Source organism: Mustela erminea, chromosome 10 (genome assembly GCF_009829155.1).
Source record: "Mustela erminea isolate mMusErm1 chromosome 10, mMusErm1.Pri, whole genome shotgun sequence".
In the NCBI taxonomy this organism is placed as follows: domain Eukaryota; kingdom Metazoa; phylum Chordata; class Mammalia; order Carnivora; family Mustelidae; genus Mustela; species Mustela erminea.
Genome location: NC_045623.1, coordinates 25047711 through 25069584, shown reverse-complemented (window position 1 = coordinate 25069584; position 21874 = coordinate 25047711). Strand labels below are relative to the sequence as shown.

General features: G+C 39.6%; 1 protein-coding gene across 1 annotated transcript in view; it reads left to right on the top strand.

Moving 5' to 3' along the window:
• The first annotated feature begins 3022 nt into the window (after positions 1 to 3022).
• Positions 3023 to 21874, top strand: part of PALMD (palmdelphin) — a 49885-nt gene continuing 31033 nt past the window's right edge. The window contains exons 1-2 of the mRNA XM_032301660.1: positions 3023 to 3522; positions 20292 to 20372. Of these exons, the coding sequence (XP_032157551.1) occupies positions 3478 to 3522; positions 20292 to 20372 (126 nt within the window). The 5' untranslated portion in view covers positions 3023 to 3477. The remainder of the gene's footprint in view (positions 3523 to 20291; positions 20373 to 21874) is intronic.

Sequence of the window (21874 nt, the reverse complement as noted above, 5' to 3'; positions counted from 1 at the left end):
AAAATAAGCCAGAGAAAGTCTACCTTGGGGCCTTTGCACAGACTTCCCCTGATATGTTCTTCCCACTTGAATACTTGTGGCTAACTGTTACCCCTTCTTCAAGCATTTATCCAAATGCTCCCTTTTCATTCTAAATTGCAAATTGCAACCTTCCACCAGTTAGCAATCTTTATTCTCTTCCCTTGCTCTGTTTTCTTTCCAATGCATTTATCACTGTGGCTGTCATAGAAATGTGCTGCCCACATATCCAGCTACAGGAACATAACTGATAAAGAGTGCCAGCTGTTGCACCCTGAAATCTATCCCTGCCTTTGCATCAGGACCCTATCTCTCAGGGTCTACTCCCAGCCAGTGGGTGAGTAGGACAGAAATGCTATAAGCTCATTCCTGACAGACATGGGCCCTCTCTGGTAGCTGACTTTGGCTCCAGGATTTTTTTAAGTTTTTTTTTCTTTTTCTTTCTTTTTCTTTTTCTTTTTTTTTTTTTTAGGGGCACCTGGGTGGCTCAGTTAGCTAAGCATCTGCCTTCAGCTCAGACCATGATTCTAGAATCCTGGGATCAAGTCCTGCATTAGGGCTCCTTGCTCAGCTGGAAGTCCGCTTTTCCCTCTGCCTGACACTCGGCCTGCTTATGCACTCTCTCTCTCTCCGACAAATAAATAATTAAAATCTTCTTAAAATTTTATTTATTTACTTATGAGAGCGAGAGAGAGAGAGGAGAGCACACATGCCATCAGGAGAAGGGATGGAGAAACTCAAGCAGACTGGGTGCTGAGCACAGAGCCTGACACGGGTCTCGATCTCACAACCCTGAGACCATGAGCTGAGCTGAAATCAAGAATTGGCCATTTAATGAACTGAGGCACCCAGACGCCTTGGCCGCAGGACTTTCTGATGGCCTTGCCAGTTTGACGAAGCGTGCACTGCAGCTCAGGCAGTTCCCACACCACTTTCTCTTCCTCTCTCCCTCTCTTGAGCCAGACTTGTGACATGGTCTGACCACTCTTCCAGACTCCAGGCTTCCGCCCTCTTTGCCAACCTCCCCAATCTTCTCTCACAGAGCCATTCTCTTAATAAAATCGAGTACTTTCCACCCATCTTGCCGATTGTTTACTCAGAAGAGTCCAACAGAACCATCTTCTTACCTACTCTGTTTTGCTTGCTTATAATGTTTATCTTTCATTACCTACCAGAAGAGAAGTTCCAGAGACCAGGAATTTTACTCATCCTTGTATCCCAGACACCTAGCACAGTGTGTGACACATCACAGGTACTCAATAAGTATGTGCAGAATAAATGCATAACAAATGCCTTTAAAATATTAGCAGTTAGGAGTATTATCAACTAAATAAATGAATAAACACAGAATGGTACCAACAGTTGTCACAACTCTGCTCCCTCCTAAATTCCCTGGTCTTATTTTATCCAATCCTCCCCTACACTAGAAGACCTTTGGGTTTTCCCACAGCAGAAATGATATTTGAGCGGTAAATTGTTTTTAGGAAATATCCAGACTAATAATTGGATAACTGCCCATCTGTTCCGGGCTGCAAATAGCAATTCCGGTTGAGATATTCATCACTACTTCTCCCTTGTATTTAATTTCATCCAGGACCTACACAAACAAAATAAAAAATTCTGAAGGTTTGATTTTTTTTAAGCACAAGTATCCATCCAATAGTCACCAGACTTGGCCCAGGCCTAATCAATTCTCCACTTCTCTAGTTTCCCAAACCATCTCTTTTGAGTATGTATGAACAAGGACAGGCTACTCTCAAGGATGATTTCAGACTCTTGACACTGATGGGATTCACTCTGCCGTTGGGTAGCTCCACATGACAATATGGAAAAATCTTTTCTCTCTAGGGCCACTAAATTACTGTAGAGATTCCCGAGGAGTTCTCCCTAAGAGGTTTGCTACCAGATGTAAGTGTTCTGGAAGCTAGATGGAAGAGCAGGCTGGGGGTCCAACCCTTTCTCATGAAGACTGATTCAGCCTTCAACCTGTGTCTTCCCTTGCCCCATTTCTTGGGTAGGCCTTGATGAACGGCTCTCATGAAGTCTGTCAGCCAGTCTTGGGTTTGCCATTATTAGCTAGGCAGCAAATTACGGCTCTGAGCCTCGGTTTCCTTGTTTGTAAAGTAAGGATAATAGCATCTATCTCCCAGCACTCTGTATGATATTTAGTATGTGGAGTATTTCTCTCTAGAGAGTATTCAACAAAGATTAGCTATTATTATTACCATCAACAGTGTGTAGGAAATTAAACCACATGGTCACTGTCTGGCTTGTCCCTTAAACGTGTTCAGCTGAATGTTGATCTGAAGATGCTTGATAACATCCAAACACAGAACAGCAAGGTAGATGGTAATTATGGTTTACTGCACAAAATTTAATCAAAGAAATCAAAGAGGAAAGAAAACAAGATCAATGGTAAAGCTTCCAGCCTCTGCTGAGTGTTTCACTGGGCTTGGCTTTCTTTTTCTAAAGGGCAGGGGAACACCCATATAATGTCAGACCACACGAGTTACAGAATGTCTGGCCACACTTTCAAAGGCTCGCTCCTTTCTCTTGCAGCACTGGTGAGGTCCGAATGGGCACCTTCCTGAAAGCCCAGAGTGTCAATTCTGAATAAGGTCCGAGGAAGAATGGCACCCCGTGGCAATCCAAGACAAGAAATAACCAAGGGTGGTACTGGATGTTTAAATCACACCCAATGCTGTTCAGTGGGCCGAGCGTCACCTCAGCCCCTTTGATTTCTCCCTGACCTCAAGACTCCAAAATTTGAAAGCAACTGCTCGAGTGGGAGCAGGAGGGAGACGGAAGGGCGACCTGAGGAAAATTTGCCCCCATACTCAGTTCTGAGATAAACACAGAATTTATTATTATTGCCTGAAGCCGGTCAGAGGAAGAAAGGCAAGCGAGTGGCTTGCCCCAGTCAGTCCAGGCGAGGCTCTGTCTCTGCAAACTCGGGAGTAGGGTGCAGGTAAACTTTGGACACACACACACACACACACACACACACAGACCCACACACACCCAGAGATGGCAGTGTGTCGCTAGAGCACAGGCCAATGACACCCTCCGCCTCCGGGCTCCCTGGGCCACTCCTGGAAAATAATGAGTTGGGTAAGGAACAGTTAATGAGAAAATGTGCCTTGCTAACTGTGCACATTACAACAAAGAGCTGGCAGCTCCTGAAGGAAAAGGGCTGGTGCGGCTGCCGCTCAGACTTGTCAGTCAGCTCTCGCCAGCAGCCTCAGGGTCTGCCTCCCCAGCACACTCTCATTACATGTGTCTGTCTGGCCGGCTCTGGACATCTGCTCAGAGACGCTCCTGCCGCCTCGGGGGTTCCTGCCTTCCTCCACGGGGGCCAAGGGCTTTCTCGCTGTCACCCCTCGCCTCTCCCCCAGGAGGCTCCTGCTTTATGGTAGCTTGGGACTTCCTGCCCCCGTCTGCCTGCCCCTGACTTCCAGCATGGAAGAAGCCGAGCTGGTGAAGGAAAGACTTCAGGCCATCACAGTAAGTCTGCGTCCAGCTATCACTCGGGGAGGTGGTTGCTGAGGGGAAGGGCAGACGCGCTGCTGGTGCCCCGGGCCGCCGAGCCCCGGCCGCTGAGTGGAAAAACAGAACTGTCATCCTTCGTGGACGCGGCTGGGGCGCTCTCTTAACCCCTGTGACCCTCTGTCATTCTTGGGCTTCAGAACCTGAGGGCAGGGCAGTGGTCTGTATTTTCGCCCAGCTGTGCCGGCCGGCCGTCTTAAAGAGCAATCTGAAGCTTGGGAGGCAATTCGGTTCACTGTCATGTACCTTCTCAGTACCTTAAAAAGACAGTTTGTCAAAAAAAAAAAAAAAAAAAAAAAGGGCAGCTTCTCCTCCAGTGGGTATTTGCCAGACAGGGGATTAAAAAGCAGATCCTCAACTTGGAGACTTTTTTAAAGCAAGGAATACACCCAAAAGTTAAATTCTTTGAAATGGGGGAAAGAGGAAGAATAAAACAAACAACTCGAAACTTTTTATCTGTTATGAGGTAGTATGTTCCAGAGAGCCTAACAGAATCAGAATGAATGTCATTGTACTTAATTAAACTAAGCATTAAACAAGAGAAAAGTAGGTAAAAGCACGTATCAGATTCATTCTTAGAGATCAGTTTTCAGCAGAGTCACAAACTGAGTAAGATCCTGATAAAGGAATGCAATGCGTGCAATGCTGCGGATTTGGAAAATATCTCCTTAATACCGGGAAGGAAAATAGTGTATTTTTTATGTCTGTTCTGGGAAAGAATCGAAGCAAGAAATAAACTACTTTCCTTAAGTGACCTGGCTTTTTTTTTTTTTTTTTTTTAATTTTCTGAAATCCTGTATTTGGCAGTAACCTGGAAATCTGTGGCACAGTCAGTTACGATTAGCTACAATTTGTGATATAATTTTCTTAAAACTTGGAAATCCAGATCCCAATTTCTCAGCATTTTCTGCCACTGAAATTAGCTGTCAGGAAGAAATGAGTACTTTTTAAAAACTGATGTTAAATCAGGATGGGTAGGAGGATATTATTCTCTGCTCTTCCAGTTCCCAGAGCATAAATAATAAGGCTAATCCAAATTTAGCATTTTTATTAAATGGATACAATGTCTTAGTGTCACCCAAAAATGATTCAAGAAGTTGAAGCATTTTCTCAGCCAATAGTAAGGAACCAGAAGTCCAGACGTCCACCAATAAGGTTGGCGCTTTTCCATAAGACAATGCTTTTGAAATGTCTAGCTTCTAATTAGTACATTTCCCTTTCTTCAGAAAACTTTGCTTTGGAACTATTGTTTGTTTTGTTTTGTTCTTTTTTGTGTGTGTCTTTAAAGTCAGCCACCGTTTCAGCTGTCAGGCTTTAAGGGACAGGAACTGGGCCCTGCTCTGTTGTTTTTGGCATGGGCTTTTTGCATTACAGCTGTTGTCTAAAGGTTACTTTATTACACTGTGTGAGTTGTGTGGGCACCAGCTCAGCCTTTGCTTCTACCTCCCAAATTACTAAACTATATCATGTAGCTGGCGAAATACACAAGCCCGTTGTTCCCCATTTTCCTTCTTGAACTATAGCACAGCCTTATTGAAGCCCACATTCCCTCCAGAGCACCTTTTAACTCCCACTGAAACAGCACGTGGTCTGAAGTTATGACTGCCTACAGTTATTCAGGAAAACCAGGAATTTGCACTGAGGGTTCCAAATGAAAATAGAGGTAGAACAAGAGGCATCACGCCTTCCAAGCAGGCAAGAGAGTAAGTAGGTTCCTGAGTATACTGGTGTGTGCTTTTTCTGATGATTAACACACACGCATACACACACACACACACACATACACACACACACCTACTTTTTGAATTGTTCCATTAGCCTGAACTATCCCATTAGAAGGAATTAAGCAAATCTCCAAAGTAAGATCACAAAGTAATTCTACCTTGGAAGTAAATTGTTTATATAAAGGTTACGGAGGTTGCGGGGGGCGATTGGAAAAAAAAGTTTTGGGGAATAAATTCATACTAGCCTTCACCTCACCAGGCAAAACTCAGTCCCATTTGTCACAACCTAGAGGGGAAAATAGAGCAGTGGTGTGTCCATGGAAACAACACATCCACCTCCTGCTAGACACCCCGGGACATGCCAGCTTTCCCCACCCTTGTTTTACCAGGAAGCCACCTCAGCACTGCCCCATCCCCCCTGGGAAAATGAAAACATACAGTATCCAGAAAATTCGCTGGGACTGTTTCACTTTAGGAAGTACTTAAAATTTTCGAAATCTCCGACCTAAACTAAAACTCAGGCACAGTCTTCTCATTTTAACTCTTTTCTTCCTATTTCCTTTCACTGAAGCAATATGTGTATGCTTAAGAAACAAAATCCTAAGACTTTTCCAATGTACGCAAACAATTCATAGACTTTCTTAGGGAACGGGGAAAAAAAAAAGAAAACCTTTTTACATTCTCAGATCTATTTGATTTTTATATTAAAATTTGTTCCTCCATTTCCTCACTGTGAAATGAGATGTTCTTTACTGTACATTTATTCCACCTGGTTTTGAGTGTCCAAACAGTCATTATTTCCACTGCAAGGAGTTGAAAAACACAAATGTCTATGCCTAGAACTTGACAGAACCAAGTGCCCGCCCGTCCTCTTAGTCCTCTAAAAAATAAATAAATAGATAGATAAAGCACAGTAAGTAGGTGGGATGTGGCAGTTAGGCTCTCAGATTGAAAACTAATACTGTCGTTGTGTCCTTTGCTTCTGTCAGTAAACTGAATTTTAGATTGTCAGAAGTCTTCTCAAAAACTCAAAGAGAATAAAGAAAAAATTATGGAAAGTACACAGAAACAATTGTTTAAAAACCAGTATATCAGTCTGGGTATGTCAAATATGGATTCTATTTTATACACGTACTCTCACGTTCTTCCTTCATTGCTTTGTCCCTGTACCCACCCTTCCTTCACTGAATTAATCATCAAAGTATCTCTTAGCCAAAGAGTTCAGTTTGCAGCTGTAACTCAAAAACAGGACGGCTTCAAACTGATTAGATGAAAAGTTTCTTAAGGCTTTTTTCTTAAGGCTATTTTAACAAATAGCCAGTTTTTATACAAAAGAAGAGCTATTGAAGTAGACTAGTAATTTGAATTTCACTTTTAATATCACTGGGATAGATGACACCGATAGTTCCAGCATCCTCAAGAAGAGTGAGATGAAGGACTGACAGTTATCCCAACAGAACTCCTCTCTGGCAGGAAACTTGGCCCACAGTAAAACCAGTGAAAGACCTAGACCAATTCCTTCCAGAAGAAGAGAGATCCCCTCCCTTAGGAGTGGTAACATTCCATATGACATCCTACTCTGCAAGGAACTCATTCTCTTATCTCCATTCCTACCATGACCTTAGAAAATACAGTTCCTAAATAACATGGGGACACTCACACTGGAAGACTCCTAGACCTTAAACTGGCTAGAGATCATAAAAATAGCACTGTTTGGGGGCTGACCCCGGAAGAATTCTGAGAACGAGAATCGATTTTTCAGAGAACAGACCCAGCTGGGGAGTGAAGAGATAAGAATAAAGCGAACGTTTTAATTCTCATCAAGGTTTATCTGTAATTGTTAGGAATGTGTGCTATCAACCCGTGTCCTCATTCCTTTATTCAATTAATGGTGATCGAGCACCTACTATGAGCCAGGCCTTATGTATTTAAAGGAAAGGAAGGGAAATAAGGGAAACCAGGAGTAGGGAGTGGGCTGTGGATCACAGCGACGTTGACAGGACGGGCCTCACAGAGGGGTGACATGTAAGCATAGATGTGGAGGTGAGCTCTGTCACAATTTAGACAACAGAACTAATCACAACAAGAAGCACCTGCCTAGAACTGACTCCATTTGGAAGGGAGCCATATAAAGTCCTGACGCTGGAATTTGAGCAACGGAGCCAGATTTGCCGGCCAAAGCCGCTCGTGACGCAAAATAATAAGGAGCTCTCACATTTCCCCAGATCCACTCCCTATTTCTTTCCACTTCTAAGGAATTTTTTCTAGACTTGTAAACATGGGAACTTGGGTGGTAGAAATTTCCTTGCATAAAACAGAAATCCACCCAATACAAAGACCAACATTAAAACAAGAACACACACACACAGGTTCTAGTTAATTCATTAGCATGCATAGCCTGTCACCAGACACCACACTTCATCCCATTCCTTTTTTGTCGATATCCGGGATCTTGTAGTGTTTAATAAGACAGCTGATGGCCTCAAAGCAGGACCTGCTACATGATTTATGGGGCCAGCACACAAGGAAAATGTGGGGACCCTTGTTCAAAAAGCACTCAAAATATCAACGTGGCAACAGCACAGCATTAAATGAAGTGCTGGGCCCTTCTCAGCATGGTGCCAAGTTACCCCAGAAACCAGCCCTAATTCTACTTCCTGGGCCCGCCATATATATTGCTCCCCCATTCATTCTGCCTGTCAGATAGGAAAGTAAAAACGAGAGCAAGCCTCCTGGCTCTTTCCTGAAGATAAACCCTTACGTGTGTTTGGATCATTGCCTCATTTAGAGTTCTAAGGACTTCTTAAAATCATAATGGCTAAAAGAACGCAAGAGGCACCGTTGTTCCGAAGTACCTCGTGGTTAAGACAAAGTTACAGGAAGGTCTTCTCATTTGTCTTGGGCATCTAAAGACAGCCCATATCAATGGTACATGGAGACACAGGAATCTCCTCAGTAAAGAAGTCCAGTGTGAGGATTAGAACAATCAAGCCTCAGCCCAATTTTCCACAGAGCCATACTGAGATTGCATGTTTCTTCCAGAGAGGGAAAGGTTGCTTCAAACAAAATGTGCTGTACCACATTTCTTTGCCAAACATAATAGCCCACCCACAAAGGAGGGCATGTGACGAGGTATAATAATTTCGATAGTTATTAAGGAAACTGCTTTTTGATAACAGGGTGAGGTTTTTCCAGCGTGCTACAGAATGATAATGCTGCTTTGCAAAGACTTCTCCGAACAAGGATCCCCAGGAACCTTCTGCATAGTACTGGATGGTTAAAAAACAAAAGCTGCTTCTTTACAAAACTCGGACTGAAGTAAATCAGAGTCTGAGCTCTGAAGTCTAACTAGAGTATAAACAAGGGTCGCAGGGCTCTGGCTAAAACTCAAACGGGGCTTCCACTCCCTCATCCCCCGTCTCAAATGGCCTAGCTTCTCTAAAAATAAAATATAAATCTTTTAACTTATGTCAGTGACAATAATGTCATTTGGGGAAGAGACTCCCTTAAAATTCATTGCCTCCACAAGTCCCCTCACCAAGAAGCCTGTGGGATGTCTGCTTTCCTAAGAGACCATAGGAGCAGTTTGAGTGAGATCCAAACTTTTTTTTAAATGTTCTTTACGGTTTTTTTTTTTTTACATTTTTTAATTTTTTTTTTTTCATAAAACCCCCAGCGACTGAGAGGACTCAGTCAAGCCCTTAGAGATATGGAACCAGGTAATTCTCTGAATCTCTGAAAAGAACTCAAAACTGGTTCCTGTCCGAAGCACCACGTTTTCCATGTGTAATTGTGTCTGTGATTGACATAGGGGTATAACGTATTCAAATGAGCTACCACTGTTACTCAAAATCCACCTAGGCTCACAGATCTAAAACATAAAGAACATTTCTTAAGTGAAAGAATTACAAGATTAATAATGATAATAACAGCACCTATTGTCACATAGCACCTAGACCTTAAAATATATATATTTTATATATATATAAAACTTTCACATCCGTATCTCATTTGTCCAAATATCCTATGAGTATTTGTGAAAGCAGATGTCACCGTTCCCATTTTGTAGGTGGAAACCCTAACACCATGAAAAGCTAAGGGATTCGTTAAATAGCACAAGTTGGGTCAACTCTTCTGCTTGTCACACTCTCTGGCCGCAACATCACAATAAAATTCTAAGAAACCTCAAAACCACACACCGCACCCCATTTAGAACTTCCTCTGTGGTTCACTCTTAATAGAGTTTGAAGTGGAACAGAGAGAAGAATCCATAGAGGTTCTGCTTCACTTAACCGCATTTTCTAACCCAAACCCGTCCTTCAGCCTTTAGAGTCTCCTCTGCTTTCCACAGTCCACAGGGGAGTAGAGGTGCGAAAAGAGAAAGTGATGCGATTTCAGAAGCATTTGTAATTGCTTCGACAGGTCTGGGATGGCACCATGTCCCAGAGCATCCCATACTCTGAGACTGTGACCTTCCCATCTCACTTCCATTACACAAGGTCTCTTCCCTCCAGCCAGGATTTGCTAAGGCAGGGACATCACTGCATCTCACACAGCCCCCCGGCACTGAGCTCAGCACTAGCTGGAACACACACACACACACACACACACACACACACACCTTGTGAATGAGTAAATGAATGAAGGCCATCAAGCTGAAAATATTTTTTTCACTAAAGCCAACAACAAAGTTCACCATCACCCTTGAGTTTTGGGGGGCTTACCTTGTGTTTGTTCTTTATCCTTGTTTGTTTTGTCACTATTCGTTAGAACAAACAGGAAAGGACAAAGGAATAAATGAGTAGCCCAACTGAGTTTCATTTTGAGATGTGTCAGAGTTTGTTCTCTGGCTAGGAAAGAAGACTAAAGTTACTGAATAAAATAAGGTTTAGAAAATGGGTGCTTTTTCATTCACCTCATAAGATGTAGTGATAACCACATCCAATGCCCGTGGATAACTTCAGAATGAGGGTGTTTCAGAACTAGGATGCAGAAATAATCATAGAGCCAGGAGAAAACATAGAGATTTCCTGCTCTAGCTGAAGAAAACTTAGAGAAGGTCCATATCCCCATCTTCACGATGCTATGCTCCAAAGATGCTCACCCAGCTTCTCCTTAAATGCTTCCAAAAGTGTGTCCATACCTCACCCAATACCCTCTTCCATTTGAGAACAGCCCTCTGTGTTAAGTTCAGAATCTCGTTTCCTTAAAATCCCACTCACCCACTCATCATGGCTCCAGTCACTGAAGCCATAGGGCTTCATTTTCTTGATTTCGATCATTGCTCATATCACAGGCTCATTCTAGACACTCTGAAATGTCAGTGTCAGCCTTAAAATTGGGTACTCAAAACACTGACCTATACAGAGTGCTTAGTGCTATACCATCTTGTTTGGGGAGCTATATTTCTAATGACAGGTTTGAGAAAAGAGAAGGTGTGGTATAAAGAGCATCATCTGGGGCTCCTGGGTGGCTCGTGGATTAAGACTCTGCCTTCGGCTCAGGTCATGATCTCAGGGTCCTGGGATCGAGTCCCATATTGGGCTCTCTGCTCAGCAGGGAGCCTGCTTCCCTCTCTCTCTCTCTCTCTGCCTGCCTCTCTGCCTACTTGTGATCTCTCTATTTTTCTGTCAAATAAATAAATAAAATCTTTCAAAAAAATCATCATCTTTGGAGTTATAGAAATTTAGATTCAATACCAGTTTCAACACAGGACCAACCATACCATTTGGGGAAATTAATACACTCTAGTCCTTAGCTTCAGTGTCTGTAAAGTTAAGAATAACCATTAACTTGAAAGCCAGTAGCCAGATGCACAACGAATACACAAAAATCAGTAGCTTCCTGAAAAACAATTATTCATCAGAAAATGTAATACAAAAATATCTCATTCCTAATAGCTATAAAATTAAAAAACAACCATTAAAAGTTGAAAAGAATCTCACTTAAAGGAATGTGTAAGATTTATACAAAAAATCTTTTATACTCTTATACCCACTATGACAAGGAAATGTGCAGAATTTATATAATGAAACTACTAAACAATATGTGTTTGGGGAGGCACACCATTCCCTAAGGTGAAGCTCAAATACCAAAAATCCGTCATATTTTTCCAAATTATTTTATGTTTAATGCAATTCCAATCAAAATCCTCAAAGGAAGCATTCTTTTTTTTATAAGATTATATTTATTTGACAGAGAGAGAGATCACAAGTAGACAGAGAGGCAGGCAGAGAGTGAGGGAGAAGCAGACTCCCCACTGAGCAGAGAGCCTAATGCAGGGCTCGATCCCAGGACCCTAAGACCACAACCTGAGCCAAAGGCAGAAGCTTAACCCACTGAGCCACCCAGGCACCCCAAAGGAGGCATTCTTGTTCACTGCTGGTGGCAGCATGAAATTACTAAACAAGACAGTTTGGCAACTGGTAGAAGAAAAGTCAAAAATAATTTTATCCTCTGACTTAGAATTTTATTAACAAGGATCTTATACTAAAGAAAAATAAGAGATGCACTCACAGATGGAGTCCTAAGGTGCTCACGACATAGCAAAGTCATTTCTTATATTACAAAAGTAGAAGCAAACTCAATGTCTAAAAGGAATTTAGCTGAGTAAATAGAATGCATATATGTATGTGTGTATACATATATAGTATAATATATGTGTGTATATTATATATAATGGAATAATATGAAGCCATTAAAAATAATTTAGAATACTATTTAATGACATGACATATCATTGTGTTCATGATTTATTAAAAAAGTTCAGATTACTAAATATGTAAAATACACCTTCAATTTTATGTGAGCTATAATATATCACGCAGATATAAATCATATGTAAGAGTATTGATCTCTGATTATCTCTGGATAATGCTAGTTACTATTAGGAGTAACTTTTAAAATTCTACCAGGATACATGGTTTTTTGCTTGGTTATTTGGCTTTTTTTTTTTTTTTTTTTTTTGATGGGGAGTAAGGTGGATAGAGTATTGTTTGGGTTTTCAATTTTATTTCTATAGGAATTTTAAAAAATCACTCCAAAGTCCAAGTGGAAAAAACCAAAAAACTATTGCTACTAATTAAGACATTTTAGACAAAAGCAATAAAGCTCAAAAACTTGACCAATAAAATGTTAATTTGTCTCATCAACACATTATCTAAATTATGTAATATTAATACCAAACCCAACTATGCAGGTAACCTGGACCCTAATATACATACCAAATTAGTAAATGATAAAAATTAACACTTTTTTTAAAGTAAATCAATAGGAAAGAATCCTTTGATAGAGCTATAGATCAGCCCAAAATTTGATTAGGTCCTTGGCAGTTACCATAAATCAAAATAATTCAGCTAGATGGAAGAGGCTTTTAAAAAAATCTTTAGGAAACTGGAGGAAAATATAGATGGATAATTACTGTATCTCAGACGATAAAGATATTAAAGACATCAAGATAATAGAGTAACATTTTCAGCACTTTTTTTTTTAAGATTTTATTTACTTTTTTGCCAGAGAGAAAGCACACACACAAGCAGGGGGAGTGCAGGCAGAGGGAGAAGCATACTCCCTGCCCAGCAGGGAGCCTGGTATAGCACTAGATCCCAGGGCTCTGGGATCATGACCTTAGCCCAAAGCAGACACTTAACCAACTGAGCTACCCAGGCAACCGAACTTTTAATACTTCTAATAACACCAGAAGTAAAATTTAAATGCAATTTAAAAAATTAATTTGCAACTAAAATGACAAACAGAAGGTTATTATCCTTAATTCAAAGAGTTCTTACCCATTGATAAGTAAATAATTAATAGGTTTTACAGAAAAAAGGGTAGACATCACAAACAGGCAATTTAAAAAATAATTGATACAGATAGCCAAGAAAATTATGAAAATTTCCCCACACCAATCTCAGAAATCTCATTAAGACATCAAAATGAGATACTATTTGACCTATGCAAACTGCTAAAAGAACTTTTACTTGCAATATTCGTAATTAGTAAGGGTGAGGTGAAATATAAGTTAAAACTATTTTTCATTGAAGTCTTTTTAACAATCTGTATTAAGAATTTTTAAAACATCCCTATACCTAGGTAACTAACTTCTAGGGCTCTATCTTGAGGAAATATTCAGAGAAAAGTGGTTCAAAATTTACATACAAGGAACTTCATCACACAACTACTCATTATAACAAAAGATACAAAGCAGCCTAAGGGGCAGAAAAAAGAGAGAGACTGAGGTGAACCATGAGAGACTATGAACTCTGAAAAACAATCTGAGGGTTTTGAAGGGGCGGGGGTGGGAGGTTGGGGGAACCAGGTGGTGGGTATTAGAGAGGGCACGGATTGCATGGAGCACTGGGTGTGGTGCAAAAACAATGAATACTGTTATGCTGAAAAGAAATTTAAAAAAAAAAGATGATGTAAAGAAGAAAGAAAAATAAAATATATAATCCACTAAAAAAAAAAGAGAGACTGAGCAAATAATGGTATTCTAAATAAGATTTAATATTTTTATTAGTAAAATGTAATAACAGGAGAGACACTCATGACACAATATTAAGTACAAAAAATGGAACACAAACTGTGTATGGGCCCCCTCACGTGGTTTGCACATATGTGTATGTAAGGGTGCACATCTGTGGTTTGGGTATCCTGAAGAAAGAATGGAATAAAATGCATCAAAATGTGGACAGTTAGTTCTAAAGCAGTGGGAGTACAAGGGATTCTTATATTTTTCTTTAAAGCTGTCTGGATTTTTTTAATCTTCTACAATTAACATATTGTACAAAGTTCCATAGCTTACATTTGTTAAGAATAAAATTAATCATTAATTTAGGTCCAACATTCCTAATAGACAAGATATTTCGAAATCTTGTTTTGGTCCTCTTTTATTTCATTGATTCCTAAAACTAGCTGACCTGGAGAAGTTTCTAACAATAAATCTTCCAGCACCCCCTACTTCACCCTCAAAATTCTGAGTCAGAAAGTTACCTCAATACATTTATGTTTGTTGGTTTATTGGATTTAATTTTAGTGTTCTCTCTTCTTAGAGGCATTGGGGTTTTTTTAATGTTAATATAATCACTTTCAACTATATTTTTTTTGTTTGAATTTACACAAATTTCTGAAAGAATAAAATAAGAAACTTTGTCCAAAGCCCTGCTAAAACCAAGGTATTGAATTTCCATACTCTAGACTAATCATTTATCAATTTCTTCACCTACCTACTGGGGATAAACATGGTTCCTACTTCAAAACATTTGGGGAAGATAAAATAAATTGATTCATTTAAGAGCTTTAAGTAGCTCCTGACTCATAAAAAGATATCTGTAAATGTTGGTTATTGTTGTAACCACCATAATCATCATCTGCCCATCTAGAAAAATTAAGCAAAATAAAGTTTTAAATGCTTCATTTTTAATAATCAAATGTTATCTCTTAGACATTGCTTGTCTAAATACAACATTGTTTAATAATTCATTCTACGACTTTGCCAGGGATTAACCAGTAAGTTCACGCATCTTTAAATATTCATAATTCCCCCATTGTCCCTCTTCCAAAAATTAGGACATTTGCTACTTTCAGTCTTTGAGACCTCTTCTCCCAAGATTCCAAGGTTACTTGACAGTGATTTTCTGTTATGTTGGGGCACCTGGGTGGCTCAGTCTGCTGAGTATCAGACTTTTGATTTCAGATCAGGTCATGTTTACATGGTCATGAGATCAAGCCCCACACTGGGCTCTGTGCTGGGCGTGGAACGTGTTTAAAATTCTCACTGGCCCTTCCTCTGCCCCCCCACCCCTGTTTAATCTCTCTCTAAAAATAACAAAAATAATACTAATAATTTTCTGTCATGTCTATAAATTTTCTACTCTCTGAAATGAACCCCATCAGAGTCTGGACAGCTCTGTCTTCAGTGTTCTATTTCTTCTTGTGCTTCAGTTTTCCTTTAAGCTTATTTGCTCTACTCTCTTCAGGGTTAGAATTATTCTCCTTAATTAAAAATTTGGAAGCAAAATAGAAACGGAATAGTTCTATTTTCGTCATGTTGCTATTATACTATGTATCTCAGCGATTGTCCAATGATTGCCTTTACCGTTTTGCTCTCAATATGACTTAAGTATACATAATCATTTATACACTTGTGCTTTGTGTGCCCTCAATGTTTTTCACATGATTCTCATCTGCACATCACCTCAGGTTTTTTTTTTTTTTTTACATTTATTTATACTATTACAAGTAGGTACCACTGGCTAATCTTCATTCTTGGTTTCATGAGCTCATTGGAGAGCTCTCCTTGATTCCAAACTATTTGGTTTTGTTTTACAGCAGCTCTATTTTCTTCTTACCCAAGATCATTTGTAATTGTGTAGCCATGTTTCCACTTGTAAACTGCCCAGGCTTCATGGTCTACCTTCCCTTTTGAAATGTTTGTCCCTTTTTCAAGAATTTTTTAGGAAATTTTCAAGACTTTTAGGAATCAAAGTTTCAGTGCACTCTAGTGAACCTCTAACTATGCTCAGGATTCTTTTCTGGGAATGTTGTGTTAGCACATCCCTTTCTTTTCATGTTACCATTATCTGCACATTGAAATTATAAGATACTCAGCTTCTAGCAGAATGAATCTGCTAGATTCATTCATTCATTCATTCATTCAAGTCTGAAATGACTAATTGGATTAGCCTAATTTGTCAAGTTCTATTATAATTTCTGATTGACTTCGAAATAAAATTCCATATGGATTCCCTTCCTCTTCTACCCCTTCAAAGTAGGTGCTTCCTGAAGGATCTGTCTTTAGCCCTCCTCTCTTTTCATAAATATGTCTCCAGTCGTGCTCTGACCATCTTCTGACTTCAGCTATCCCTTCTGAAACACTAACATCTCTATCTTTGACCCCCGACATCTCTCTCCAACCAATGTTCCAATGGCCCCCCAGATAACTCTATCTGGTTGTCCCAAAGACACTTTGAACTTGGTGTGAATCCATCATCTCCCCTACCAACCCCTCTTCCTTCTCCTGAATATCTTGCATCTGTTGACAGTTCTGCCCTACCTAAGCATAAAAGACTTTTCCTCACATTTGACCCCTTCCTTTCCTGCATCCATATGTCACCAGTTGCCAAGTCCAACCAACTTTAACTCCTTGGTCTCTGACAGACATACGCTCTCCTATCTCTTGCTCAAGTTCTCCTGGCCTAACTGATGATCCCCATTTGCACGGTCCTCCTTCAACATCTACTACCCAATTACACGAGATTAAACTTCTTAAAACATGGTTTTAACTCTATGAATCCTCTCCCTCTGAACACTTTTCATTGCTCTCTATCAGTACATAAGTAAATTCCAAACCCCTTGTCCTAGCATTGAATATTTTCTATTAAGGACTTATCTTCATCCTCTTATCCCTATTTTTTTTTAAGATTTTATTTATTTATTTGACAGAGAGAGCACAAGCAGGGTGCTTGACAGAGAGAGACAGCAAGAGAGGGAACACAAGCAGGGGGAGTGGGAGGGGGGAAGCGGGCTTCCTGGCAACCAGGGAGCCTGATGTGGGACTCTATCCTGGGATCATGACCTGAGCAGAAGGCAGATGCTTAATGACTGAGCCATCCAGGAGCCCCAAAAGTATCTACTTCTGAAAAAATTTTAAATACCGCACAACTTCAAAGGTCACTCTGAACAGAGTGTTTGTACATAAGTACCCCAGTATTGGATAAATTAATCATTAAATAACTCAGGATCAGTCTTGTCCTCTTTACAGATTCAGGGATTCTGGAATATTAGCTCCTTGTTAACCTATAATATCTCTAAAATAGTCACACTCCTAAGTACGGTGCTTATTTTTATCAAGTACATGATTGCAATAATACTGGATTATGGGTGTTCACAATAGCTTTCTAGTTGCGCAAGATAAACTAATTTTCAACATAATCAAGAGGTAGGCTTATACGGAATTGGAATTTATGGGTGTCAACTGCTAAAATATTCTAAGTCAGACAGCTAAAAATCTATCTACGCAACTATTCATTAAACAGAAGTCTTCCTTAGTTGAACATTTAAAAAGTGAGCATCAATGTAAGTTATTCATAAAAGTTAACATTAATAAATATGTGATGTGCCAGGTTATAACGGATGTCTATAGACATGCTCAAGCTCCTGGGGAAATTTTGGGAAGCAGATGGCATCCCACATCTATTTGTTTCATGATAATTTTGGAAGGAATTAGCAGGCTATGGTAACTTTTGGTATACTAGCAATAGAGCTAGATATGTAACTTAAGGTTGACTTATTTATTTTGTCTTAATAAAATTAAGTTACTGCCATCTTATTTTTCAGTAATTCTTATAAGCCCCTATGAAATTTGGCAAAAGGATAATAATCTGCTATTGAATATTTTATGAGGAAAATGCACTTCTATCTTAAAAGAGAATCATGCCTATAACATTATAAATTATCTTCTTAATTACCTAGACTGACATAAGGGAGGCATCATGTTACCTCTGAGAGACAAAACATTGGTATTCCTTAGCAACCCTCTATAAGCCTTGTGTTGCCAAAACACTTCAGATGCCCTGCCTCTACCCACACAGCTTTCCTTCCCTTATTACCAACCCAAGATGAAACCAGCCCAAACTGGTTATTGAAAGGGGTGGGGAAGCCTTGCTAGGTTCAACATCATCTCTTATACTTAAGGCACTCTTCTCTATGGGCTACCTATGGCGTAAGGGAGATGATTACACACCAACACTAAATATGGAATGAAAAATGGACTCCCTTCTAATGAGAGACCCCACTCCTGTTGCCAGCCAGAACTGGCCACAGTTCTTCATGATAGACAGGACAGTGAGGGAAATTTTAAGAAGTGGGACTGATTTCTCACTAGGGAAAATGGTGTGGTGAGTTGGCTAAGACTGTGGAGGCTAAACTCAAATTGCCTGGATTCAAACCCTAGGTTAGCCACTTACTAGTTGTGAGATCTCAGACTAATTAGTTACTCAGTTAGTTAAACTTAACACTTCTTCTACTAAGATGAAAATTAATGCAATACCTTTGTTATTATGATGATTCAGTGAAATAATGCCTGTAAAATACTTACCAAAATGTTTGGCCTAATATATTTAAAATATTACTAATAGCTACTCAATTTACAACCTCTAGATAGAATGGAGAATTGACTCACAGGTCAATTCTCAAAAAGAGTTTTTGTTCCTAATGACCAGATCTGACCTAAACAAGTAATACTAAAGACCACATTTGTTGCCTAGCTAATTTTTTTAAATTTTTATTTATTCTTTTTAATTTCTTTTCAGTGTTCCAGAATTCATTGTTTATGCACCACACCCAGTGCTCCACGCAATATGTGCCCTCCTTAATACCCACCATGCTGGCACACCCCACACCTCCCTCCCTTCCCCTCCAAAACCCTCAGTTTGTTCCTTGTTGCCTAGCTGATTTTTTTATTTTTTTCAAAATAACTGCTTATAAAATTTACAAAGTAGGTTACTGATGAAGTCATATATTCTTCTAACACACAAAGAAAAATGTGACCTCAAGTTGGAGAGTAACATGTTGTTTTTCTTCGACAAATGTACCTGAACTTAAACATCAAAAAAGAGTTTTTATCTTCAAAGGAGTCACATCAGGAAGGCTTGCACTTATTTCAACAATGTTGCCAAGCATTTTTGGAACTCTTCCTTCCAAATTACCTTCTGAGACTGCTTCACATTCTTTAAGTTGTCTTCACTGGCAACAAATTTTTATCCTTTGAGAGTTTTAAATTTTGAAAGCTGATTCAAAATCCACTCTTATAAAAGAGACGGAGGATAATGTCACCTCTGGTCAAAAAATAAGGAAATAAGAGCCTTTTTGCATAGCTTGTAAAATGCCTCAGAAAATTCCAGAGAGGGACTCTAAGACATTTCAGGCTTATGGAAGCATTATCAGAATTAGTGTGCTACTTTCTGTGATTAACAGATTATGCCTTATTTCCTTAACTTTAATAAACAAATACTAACAGAGTGTTACGCGTCAAACACCATCCTAGGAAATTTGACGTATATTTAACGCTTGTATCTTATGAGCTTGATTCCCTTATTATCCCCATTATTTCAGATGAGGTAATTGAGGCACAGAAAACTTAAGAATTTTGTCCAAGAACACAGGCTTAGTAAATGGCAGAGCCAGAAATCAAACCCAGGCTACATAGTGTACAGTACATGCTATATTTTCTAAAAAGTACAACCACTGGGCATTAACAGTTAGGCTTCCTGTACTACGTAGTAGTACAGTACATGCTGTATTTTTTAAAAAGTACAACCACTGGGCATTAACAGTTATGCTTCCTGGGTTTTTTGAGGTAATGCAATTTAAACTTGGTGAAACAAACTCCATCATCCCATGAATTTTTTTTAAAACTGGAGCTAAAAGCTCTCTTACTGTTAACAAGCATTATCGGAACCCTTTTTTCTCTATCTTCACATAGCGAGTTATACAAGGAGGAAACACTCCCACCTTCTAGCTTCCTAGTTTTCAAACGTTCTGTAGGCTAGCTATCCTGTTTTCCCACATAAGCAGACCTTTTACCCAGCAGTTTCTTCAGTCCTGTGCCAGGAACAGTCTTTCTCTTCACAGGGTTTCCTCAGGCTTATTTCAAAATTCCCTCCTTAAAATTCACTTTTTCCATTGCATCACTCAGTAGCGCAATCTTGCTAGATTAATGGGGAAGATTTTTTTAAAGCGGACGGGAGGAGAGTGGGGAAGGAAAGACATTGAAATATTTTCAAGTTCTCTTTGAAAAAGCACCTTCTATCGTTTTCCATCAGCAAAATGTTTTGAATGTCTCATTTTGCCCCCCTTCCCTTTGAAATATGAGTTTCCAAAGAAGCTTTCTACCAATGCCAGGAGCGTACGACTGGCCAGCCATTTGGTAATGACGACAACCCCAAGGAAACATATTTAAGCAAATTGAAAAAATAGATTACGCTGGAACTCCTTTTATTTCAGGATAAAAGAAAAATACAGGAAGAAATCTCACAGAAGCGTCTGAAAATAGAGGAAGAAAAACTAAAGCACCAGCATTTGAAGGTAATTTCTGATTTTAATTTCATTTCAATGATTTTGTATTCAAATATCCTAATGGCATTCAAAATCTCTATAGTAAAGGTGCTTTGGGAAGGAGAAAATTCAGCATAGTTTTACTAACACCCTAATAACTGTAGGGGAGGGCCGAGAAACTAGTAATATTTGCATAGGAGGTTAATATCTTCTGGTAAACATGTAGAAAACAAGTTTTTATTACTTTTATCCTTTATTATTGAATTTCCTCATTTTCTTGGGTAACCTTGAGAATTTAGCCTTGATAATTTGGCCCCCTGAACACAATCTTGCTTAAGATCCCTAGGGACCAATCCAGCTAGGAAGTCCCTTTTGAAATAAACGAAAGGCAAGCTTTCCCCCAGGGGGTGCACAACAGACACTGTCTGGCCTGGTCAAGGATGTTAGTATTGAAAACTCAGTGCCATGAATCCAATATTGTTTGAGTATGTTTGGGGGGTTTTGTTTCCTTTTGCTTTGTTTTGTCTTGACAAACCATGAGATCATCACCAGAAATAAACCTCCATTTTTAAAATCAGACTTTACATATTCTTTGGGTGTGGTCATTTTGTAATTAAAGCACACTGGGTTTCAACATTTTATTATGTAGTTTCGCCACAGGATGCAACCAAATGACAAACAGGAGGTTCTTGTGAACAGACCCAAGCAAGGAGCTACCTCTCTGGCAAGGCTGCTACCAACAGATTTAATGAATCCCTCAGTGAAACAATGTCGCACACTCATGGGGTCTACACACTTAGGTAAACATGCCTAATTCAGCTGCTCCTAGCTTTCTGATAGTTCAAGTGACCTCCTCTGAAAAGAAACATCATTTAAGATTCCAATTAGCCTCCGTTCTCTAAATTCCGTTTGCCTGTTTGCCCCTATATAAATTGACATTTCCAATGTTTGACGGTTAAGTTCAAAGTATAGTTAACCTGCTATCCTTGCATTGGGCCACATTGAATTTACATGACGCATAGATAGAGCCAAGAAATGCAGTGTGTATAACCAGAATGATCAGTGAGATTAAAGCAAACTTTACCAAGTTATTTTGGTGAAAGTCAAATCAAAAGGCAAGTCCACAGTGATTGTTGAGCTGAGCCGTTTCTAACACCATAACCAGTGCTCATTCTCTCTCTCCCTCATCTCTCTCTCTCCCTCTCTCTCTCTCTCTAGTACAAACACACCCACAGTTTGAGGCTCTCCATAAACTAATGACTGGTTCTGAGTAAGTGGATAGCTCTCTGGCATTCAGCAATTGCTATCCTTGTTGAGCGGGTCGCCAAACAACGGTAGAGCTCACACTAGGAGAAAAGGGTTAAATATCCCGAGTTCATTCTAGGAGGCAAGTTAGACATAAGAACTCTGACTCTGACTCACTGAAAACTCCATTTCCGAGGTGGCACCTCTTTTCAATACTTGCCAAAGTCAGTCTAAAAAGTCATACATGAGGGACACCTGGGTGGCTCAGTCATTAAGCGTCTGCCTTC